The sequence below is a fragment of the Elephantulus edwardii genome, unplaced genomic scaffold (assembly GCF_000299155.1).
Source record: "Elephantulus edwardii isolate Elephantulus edwardi_28Jun2011 unplaced genomic scaffold, EleEdw1.0 scaffold00412, whole genome shotgun sequence".
Taxonomy (NCBI): Eukaryota; Metazoa; Chordata; class Mammalia; order Macroscelidea; family Macroscelididae; genus Elephantulus; species Elephantulus edwardii.
The window spans coordinates 1,008,080-1,018,101 of NW_006400162.1; the positions used below are offsets into that span (position 1 = coordinate 1,008,080).

The 10,022-nt window shown below is 38.4% G+C and overlaps 1 protein-coding gene across 1 annotated transcript in view; it reads left to right on the forward strand.

Moving 5' to 3' along the window:
* Positions 1-264: 264 nt before the first annotated feature.
* Positions 265-10,022, forward strand: part of WDR64 (WD repeat domain 64) — a 195,162-nt gene continuing 185,404 nt past the window's right edge. Inside the window, exons 1-2 of the mRNA XM_006902445.1 lie at positions 265-412; positions 8,405-8,535. Coding sequence (XP_006902507.1) covers positions 265-412; positions 8,405-8,535 — 279 coding nt within the window. The remainder of the gene's footprint in view (positions 413-8,404; positions 8,536-10,022) is intronic.

The window sequence follows — 10,022 nt, forward strand, 5'->3', positions numbered from 1 at the left end:
ACTGGTAACATTATGAAGTCAGGAGTTTTAGTGAAATGTTTGCCTCTATGAAATGCATGAGACCAAAGATATCCTTCCTCCCTTCTAGCATCCTAGGGGCAAGTCTTATGCCCACCAAGAGGATAGTATTTTAAGATCAAAGTAATGAGACCCAGGACAAAAATTAAGACAGCTGGGCTACATTATAATAATTGGAAGATTTATCCAAGTTGGCAGTTTTACATCGTTATTTCTGTACAGAAATAAAAGCTTTCCTATGTTATTATGGATGAGAGAGAAGAAAAGCGAAATCTCAACTTTGCACATCATGTTCACAATTTCATGGCAGCTTTGCAAGGGTTTGAAAGGTTGGTTGAACATACATCGGCCCAGAAAAGAGATGAAAGAATTGGTGTGTTTACACAAAAAGAAGGTAAGACCAATGATTACAGAGCAGTTTAATTGGGGTCTCCTGGTTAGAACTTACAAGTGTTTTTAGCCACCAGAGAGAAGCCTAAGACATTTAATGAGGAGCCTGGTGGTCTGAGTTCTAGTTTTAATTCCGTCCTTACGGTGACTTGGGGTACCTTTTCCAGTTCTCTGAACCTTAGTATCTTAATAGTAAAATAAGATGGCTGGATTAAATGACATCTAAGGACTTCTTTGTAGGCTTTACCATTTTTATGCTTCACACTCTGGTCTGGAACTCCCTTAGTAAAGCACAAACCAAAATTTATGAACTTCTTTAAAGTAGCTTAAAGTATCATGAAGCCAAAAGGACTTTCCTGATAAAAAGGTAAATGTTCTTAACTCATTCTGATTTCATTGTGTGGACTGGAATCCTTTGGCTGGAATGGTCTTGAAGTAAGAGGAATGCAGTGGGCAGTGACTTTGCAGGAGTGTCAGCAGCATACATCTCACAGCAGGACTGAAGCTATGTCAGGGTTAAGGGGAATCAGAGAGTGTGCAGCTTCAGGCCACTCAGGACAACAGTAAAAAGCATGGCTTAATGCAGAGGAAAAGACTAACAGCATAAATCCTGGTATTGGTTAGAAGAGCAAGGAAAGCATGCCAATGTGAAAGCATATTTTAATATCCTAAGATATACACTTACAAGGAAAATGTTGAATTTCAGCATTCAGACTCCATCTAGCTCACTGAGCTGTGTTTCACAATTACAAATCACTTTAATTGAAGTAATTTCATTTTATTCTCATGACAGTTTTAATAAACTGTGGTTGTGGTGTTGATTGCCGTCAAGTCGAGCACGAATCATAGCAAACCTATGAATGAACAAAAGACCTGAAGCCTTTCTAGAACTATCGTTGTTTCTCAAAGTTCATAGTTTTCAGAGGCATGTTGTTTAGGAAATGGATGTCACTCTTGCTTTCTCAAAGCATCTTTATATAGTAGAGTGGTAAAACAATAATAAACCCTAATAAAGATCATGATAATGATTTTACTGAATGATTTCTGAGAAGCTCAAATTCTCCGGAAGAGAAGATTGTTTTCACAGTCTCACTGAGGGTATCTCAGAGGCTTGGGGTAATTACAGGTGCAATCTCACAGAGAGGACTACCGAAATTGGAGACCGAAAGACCATAGAGGCATCTGGGATGGAACTAGCAGAAGGAAGAACTGAGCCTCCTTCTCTCACTCATCCCAACCAGAGCACATTTCATGAGCATATAAATCAAGGCAAAAGCTGCCAGGCTTGGGTGTGTGTGAGTGGAGCTAGCTGGGGAGGTCTTCCAGGATGCTGTAATCTCTGCAGACTTTCCTTTGCTGGCCTCTGATCCACCCCCTTCTCCAGCCCAAAAAGAGACACCAAAAGTGGGGACAGAATTTTATTCAAAGGGTGGGTAAGGGAACAATGGTTATTCAGGCTTTTGCAGGAGTCATAAGCCACTCCCCACACATCTTCAAGCCTCTTAATGACCCAAAACATCAGCATCAACAAAGATTCGAAGGGAAAGCAGAACAGTCTCCTATTCAGCACCAGGACCTCAGCAGGACTGCAGTTTAATAGACTGTTGTAGCTAATATCCTATTTTAGTTGTACAACAGAGTACAGATAAGTAAACTGCCTAAGTCACTTAATGTCCTAGTGTTGCTGTTAGATTCCTATACTTCAGATATGCTCTTAGTAGATTGTGGGCTTGACAGGGCTTTCTAATTTACTCAAAAAAGCGTTCATTTGTTGTTATTTGGTCTACTTTAGTTATTTCTGTATTAATTCTAAAACCTTACCATTTTTCCAAATACTCTAACCACCTCCGGAGCCCCTCAGTGTAGTCCCAACATGACAAAGAAAGCAAAGCCAAAAATGAAGAATTCTTTCGTATCTTGTCTCTTCCAATATCCTTTTCTATTTGCTTTGTTCAAACTAAAACTATATGCCCAATACTGTAAAGTCTTCCTAACACTCAACACAAGGTTTTTTTTAGTGAAGCAGGGATTTTACATTATTTACAGGCATGAATGGTGTTTGTTAGGGTTTTATGCTTTTTTCATACCTATTCTATATGCGTGCTAGGTAAATAATTCAAGAAGGTGAGGACTGTATGGAGATAATCCCAAAATGGCTAAAACAGTACACTGACAGAGAACTTCCAGAATTTCAAGCAGGATTTAGAAGAGGCCATAGCAACCAGGGATATCCTTGCTGATGTCAGATGGATTCTGGCTGAAAGGAAAGAATACTATAGAATGTCTATGTGTGTTTCATTAACTATGCAAAGGCATTTTACTGTTGTTGTAGTTGTTGTTATGTGCCATCTCATTACTTGCGACTAAAAATGACCCTACACTGCAGCGCTGAACCCTGCTCTATCCTGAGCCAACCTTATTGTCTCTGACACACCTATCCCCATTATCCCAGTCACTGAGTCAATCCCATCTCATCGAGGGTCTTCCTGTCTTGTGCTACAAATGATTTCTAACATTGAGAAAACTAGGAATCCAAGAACATTTACTTGTACTCATACAAAACCTAGACCAAAAAGCTGCTGCGTGAACAGAATAAGGAAATACTGAATGGTTTAAAATCAGGAGAGATATGCATGAGGAATGTACTGTACTAATGGACTCATGTATCAGAGATGATGATAGGTCATCAGGATAGGTCAGGGTTAAGATTCATTGTTCATAGACTCACTATGAGTCATAGTTGACTGGATAGCATCTAACAATTACAAAAATGGCATTACCAAAAATGATCAAGAATTCATGAAATACTGAACAACAGAGATAAATCTGGAACAAATTATGCTAAGTAAGATAACTCAGTCACAAAATTACAATTATAGTGGGAGACCATTGACATAGAAAGCTATAAAAAGGATTATATACAGATAGAGTCCATCTTGGAGGGTTGACAGAGATGAAAGGGGGGGGGAAGGGGGAGTAAAAATTAATAAATAGGTAAGATGCATTCATAATAATGGGTGACAGGAACGCAAAAGTTGGGAACAGGGAACAAGGATCAGTAGCTGGAAAACACGGGCTCAGTGAGAGAAATGAGGCTGGAGATAGAATGATAGAGTTCTGCACATTCAATGATTTACTCATTGCAAATACCTTTTATAAGAAATATAAACGCAGGCTATACACGTGGATCTCACCTGATGGTATGCATAGGAATCAAATCGATTACAGTTGTGGAAAGACTTGCTGGAGAAGCTCAATGTTGTTGTTGTTGTTATGTGCCGTCGAGTCGCTTGCGACTCGTAGCAACAGCTCTAAACTCTGCTCTGTCCTGTGCCAATCTCATTGTCTCCAACACACTCATCCCGATTACCCCAGTGAAAACCAGGCGGGGTACTGATTGTGGGACAGACCACCAACTACTTATATGCAAGTTCAAGCTGAAGTTGAAAAAAATCAAGTCCACGGGAACCAAAATTTGACCTTAAGTCTTTCCCACTTGAATTTCAAAACCATCTCAGGAACAGGTTTGAGGCCTTGAGTGTAGATGAAATGAGCTCTGGGAGGATATCAAGAAAATCATCCATGAAGAACGCAAAAACTCATTACAAAGGCTGAAAGAAGAAAAAAAGACCAAGATGGATGTCAGATGAGACTCTGAGTATTGCATTAGAGTGCCGAGAAGCCAAAGCTAAAGGAAGAAACCAAGAAATTGAAGAGCTGAACAGAAAATTTCAAAAGGCAGCTCGAGACAACAAAGCAAGATACTATAATGAAATGTACAGAGAGCTAGAGTCGGAAAATAAAAGGGCCAAACTTGCTCAGTGTTTCTTAAACTGAAGGAGTTGAAAAACAAATTCAAGCCACGGGTAGCAATACTTAAGGATACTCTGGGTAGAATGTTAAATGATCCAAGAAGTATCAAAAGAAGATGGAAGGAGTACAGAGAGTCACTGTATCAGAAGGAATTGGTTGACACAGAGGAATTTTAAGAAATAACATGTGAGCAAGAGCCTATGGTGATGAAGGAGGAACTTCAAGTTGTTCTGAAGGAATTGGCAGAAAACAAGGCTTCAGGAGATGACCACATACCAATTGATTTATTTCAACAAACAGACGCTGCCCTGGATGTGCTCACTAAGTTGTGCCAAGAAATCTAGAGGACAGCCAGTTGGCCAACTGACTGGGAAAGATCCATATTTGTTCCCATTCCAAGGAAAGGTGACCCAACAGAGTGCGGAAATTATCGAACAGTATCATTAATATCACTTGCAAGCAAGATTCTGCTGAAAATTATCCAAAAACGTTTGGAACAATATGTCAACAGAGAACTGCCAGATATGCAGGCTGGATTTAGAAGAGGTTGTTGTACTAGGGATATTATAGCTAATGTTAGATGGATCTTGGCAGAAAGCAAAGAATATCAGAAGAATGTCTATCTGTGCTTCATTGACTATGCAAAGGCTTTTGACTGTATGGATCACAACAAGCTGTGGCTGACTCTGAGAAGAATGGGAATCCTAGAACATTTGATTGTGCTAATGTGAAACCTATACTTGGACCAAGAGGCAGTCATCAGAACAGAGCAGGGAGACACTGGATGGTTCAAAATCAAGAAAGGGGTCCTTCAGGGATGTATTTTGTCTCCATACCTTTTCAATCTATATGCAGAACAGATCATCCGAGATGCTGAGCTATATGAGGAGGAATATGGCATCAGGATTGGTGGAAGAATCACCAACAACTTGCGTTATGCAGATGACACAACCCTGCTTGCTGAAAATGAGGAGGACCTGAAGCACTTGCTGCAGGTGGTCAAGGACTGCAGCCTTCAATAAGAATTGAAGCTCAACATCAAGAAAACAAAGATTCTCACCACTGGGTCAATTGGCAGCATCAGTATGGATGGTGAAGAGATTGAGATAGTTAACAGTTTTAGTTTACTTTGTTCCACAGTCAACACTCTTGGTACCGGCAGCCAGGAAATCAGGAGATTAATTGCATTGGGAAAGTCAGCTGTGAGGGACCTCGCAAGAGTACTGAAGAGCAATGACGTCAGGCTGGAGACTAAGGTGTGCCTGATCTGGGCAATTACATGCTATGCATCAGAGAGTTGGATAGTGAATAGGGATGATAGAAGGAGAATTGATGCCTTTGAGCTGTGGTGCTGGAGAAGCGTGTTGAATATACCATGGACTGCTAGGAGAACAAACAGGTTTGTCCTGGAGAGGGTGAAGTCAGAACGCTTCTTGGAGTCAAGGATTCTGAAGCTTTGTCTGACATACTTTGGGTATGTTGTGAGGAGGGACTGGTCCTTTGAGAGGGACATCATGTTTGGGAGAGTGTAGGGACAGCTCAGGAGAGGAAGACCCTCTATGAGATGGATCAATTCTGTGAGTGGAGTTGTGGGAATGAGTGTGTTTGAGATGGCGAGTTGGCACAGGATAAAAAGGCGTTTAGGGCTCTTGTACATAGGGTCGCTATGAGTGGCAAACGATTCAATGGCACATAACAACACAACAGCAAAACAAGCTGAGTGAAGGGAAATACTTTTAGAAAATTTGCCCATTTCAATTTGTCAGAGTAGAGTTCTTCAGATCTCTGGTGATGTGATCTCAAGGGAGTTGTGCAGCTTACCCAAAGGTAACACTTCTCTGATGGTTTGAATCCTTGAATCCATGAGCAGCTCAATGGGGAAAGACAGACAAACTCTTTTCATGTAATTTACAGCCTTTGAACACCTGCTGGAGAGTCAGTGATATGTTGGTTCTGACTTGAGAATGATGAGAGTTAAGAAAAAGGGAGGGTTCTTCATAGTATTCTGTTACTCTCCTGATTATTTCATTTGGTTCTGTTGTCACGTCATCCGTTTCCTTATTCATGTTTTTTTTTGTGTCATCTTCTTTTCCTTTGTTATATTTGCCAGGGGCTTGTTGATTTTGTTTTTTGGTTTTTTCCCAAAGAATCAACTTCTAGGCTTGCTAATTTTTTCTATTGGATTTCTTTTTTTCTGTTTCATTTTTTTCTGTTCTTATCTTTATTATTTCCCATCTTCTAGAGATGGCAGGCTCTGCTTGTTGCTGTTTTTTCTAATTGTCAGAGACGGTGGGCTCAGGTGTTGATTTTGATTCTTCTCTTTTTGATGTGTGTTTTTTACTAGAAATCATCCTATGAGTACTGCTATTGACATACTTCAGATTTCAGAATGTTGTGTATTGCTTCCCATTTGTAAGAAGGAATGGGGGTTTCTTCCTTCTGTTTCCCAATATTGTTCAAGCAGTTACTTTGTTTCTTTGTACTTATTTCTCACCCTTCCCCCCCCCCCCCTTTGATTTACCTGTTGTGGATTTCTAACTTATAGCATGGTGTCTGAGATGATGCTTTGTAACATTTCGGTGTTTTTTATTTATTGAACCTTGCTGTGACCTAGCTGGTGTATGATCTAGTCTGGAGAATATCCCATGTGCGGTGGAGAAAAATGCATATTTAGGCTCTTGTTAGGTGGAGTGTTCATGTCTAGGAGATTAATTTGGTGCATTATATTCTTTTTATTTTGTGTTTTTGTTGAGTTGTTTCATTTTGGTCTTGGTGAAACTACACTGCTTGCAGTTCCCAAATTCTGATTTTTTTTTTCATTTTCTTTTTATAATATACCCTTTACTTAACTTTTTGCAATTGTAGAAAATTGTTATGGTCCCTCTCCCTGGAAAACATTGAGTACAAAATAAAGACTTCCTCCTATAGTGTGGTCCTCTTCCTCTAATTTCTCCTCACACCACTCTTCTAACCCATTCAAAGCCCATTCTGGCTGCCCTTTCAGTACCTACATGGCATTTTCTCTCCAACTTCAAGGTCTTTACCTTAACAGCCTCTGTTTGAAAGACTCCTTTATCAGGTCTTGGCTTAATTTTACCCACCTCTTCAGAAAGAACGTCCCTGAGTTCACCTTCCCTTCTCACTGTCAAGCAGTGCTATTAGAGCTCCCTGTGTGTCCTCCTCCAGCTCATCTCAGCCTAAAATTTCTGTTGAGTTACAACATATACACATCAAAGTTCGTAACGTGCACTAATTTTAATACTGTTGAGTTTTGTTGAGTCAATTCTTGCCTCACTTTATACACAATGAATCACTACTCTAATATCTTCCTCAATTCCTTACCTGTCACAATCTGCCAATTTTTAAAAAATAATTATATTGGGGTAAATACATACAACAAAACATTTTGCCATTTAAACCACTTTTAAGTATATACCTTAGTGACAATGATCATGTTCACTGTGCTATGAAGTCATCACCACTGCCTCTAAAATTCTTCATCAACTTTAAAAGAAACTCGGACAATCTGTAAATATTTTATTTGTTCTTTAACTTGCTGTTTCTCCACTAAATACAACTTCCCTGAGAGCAGGAAGCTTACCTTTGAAGTTTTTCATTATAAATTCAGTTCCAGCATAAACTTTGTTTTGGCATATGCTCATTATGTTTTTGCTAAATAAATGGAAAAAAAGTTTTGTATTACATGTATTACATACATGTATTACACTGTATTTTAGCACAATAATTTTACCCAGAGATTCAATAAATTTGCCAAAATCAAGACTCAATCAATGATAGTGTGTGTGTGTGTGTTTGTGTGTGTGTGTGTGTGTGTGTGTGTGTGTGCGCATGAAAGAACCCATCAAGAATTGTTCTTCCGGCACACACATTATTATGAATTTTTCATAATAATAGAGAATTAATTGGCTTATGTTTGTATTGTTGAAAAAGACTCTTAAAAGAATCAAAATAAAGGCTATGGAGAGTGGAGGAGTTAGAAAACACCAAAGTAAAAACTTTCTAATATTTTAGCCAAAGTAAAAGATCTTGAAAATGCTAATTAATCTGGTTTTAATAGAGTGAAATAAGGGGGGAAAAGGTTAAGAAATAGGACGATCCATGAAAGATGCAATAAAGTCCTTGCAATTTGATGACATTGTACTTATATTTTGTTGCAATGCAGATACAATTGATTATGACAAGTTTTACGGGGCAGTACAGGAGCTTTTTGGCCCAGAAGTAAAGAACCAAGATGTGAAATGTTTTTATAGAAAACTCTGCAACAATCCCGGAGCAACTATGGACTGGTGCGAGGTAGTCATTTCTGTTGTTTATAGTACTCTTTATTTTTATTCAGAATGAATAATTACATTTGAGTGTTGTTCTCACAGAAGTTAAACCCACAAGGTGTACAGGCATTTATGAATGCCTATTCAGGGAGCTCTGGTGATCTAGTGGGTAAGGAGCTGCATTGCCAACCAGGAGGCAAGTGGTTCAAATTCACCAGCTGCTCCTCAGAAGAAAAATAAGCAATCTTCTCCTGTGGAATTTACTCTCTCTGAAAATCCACAAGAGGGTAAACTGCGAGTCAGTTCTGATTTGAGGGTAATGAATTGAGTTGATACCTTTCAAGTAATGACCACTATCATCAAATGTTTTAACCATATTATTAATGAGTAATTTTTAATTTTTTAGACATTTAAAGAAATATACATGCCAGTGACAATAAGATTTAAATGACCTTAATTACATTCTAAACTATTTCTTCTTAACAGTGTCAGCATATGCAAATTTTCACATTATTCATATTCTTAGTATAAATGGACAATCTACTGACTTACATTTTTCCATGTCTTACACTTCCTCAGATGTTTTTCTGGTTAGAGCCCTGATGTCACAGTATATAATATATTGGGCTGCTAACAGAAAGGTCAGTAGCTCGAATCCACTATCCTCTCCATGGCTTTCCTTCTTTAAAGATTTACAGCTTCCAAAACTTAGTAGAGGGTCACTGTGTGCCAGAATAAAGTGCACAGCAGTCGGTTTGTTTTCTCAGGGTTTTTGGGTTTTTTTGTTGGTGTTCTAACGACTCATTAGCTAACATTCTGATGCTCTTGGAAGAACACATATCAGTTCTCCTGGTCACTAAGTGACAGATGGGCTATGGGAAAGGAGAGAAAAATGTCCTTGACCCTTGCTTAAATATATAGAAAATAGCACTCTATATAGGTTTGTTCTTTGCTGAAATATTTCCTAATCTAAAAAGCATTTGTGATAGCTTACAAATTGAAAAACTGTACATATATATACAGAGTAGTTAAAATCACTAAAAATAAATCTATCTAGATTTCTTTTATAAATAAGCACATAGAGTCAGCAAAGAGAGAAACAAGGATTTGAAGGACTGATCCTCATAATTGATAAGCTGCTCTGGTGGCATAGCTCTTGAAGAGTTGTGCCCGGCAGTTAAAATCTACCAGTGACACAAAGGAGAGGAAGACAGGAGAATGCCTTCCTTGAGATTTAACTGCAAAAATCCACAGTTCTGACTCAAGAGTAGTGAGGGTGATCGACTGATAAATTGATAGATAAATGAACTTTGAACCTATGCCCTAAGGAAAATATATCTTTCAAATATACATTATACCATCACAAAATTGACCATGTTTTGGGTTATAAAGAATATTTGAGTAAATTCCAATAAAATAAAAATAGAAAATTCTCATAAAAGATAATAAACCCCTCAAAACTTCTCATGTAAAAAAAAATCACCCACTAAGAAAAAAATTTATTTTTGGAGT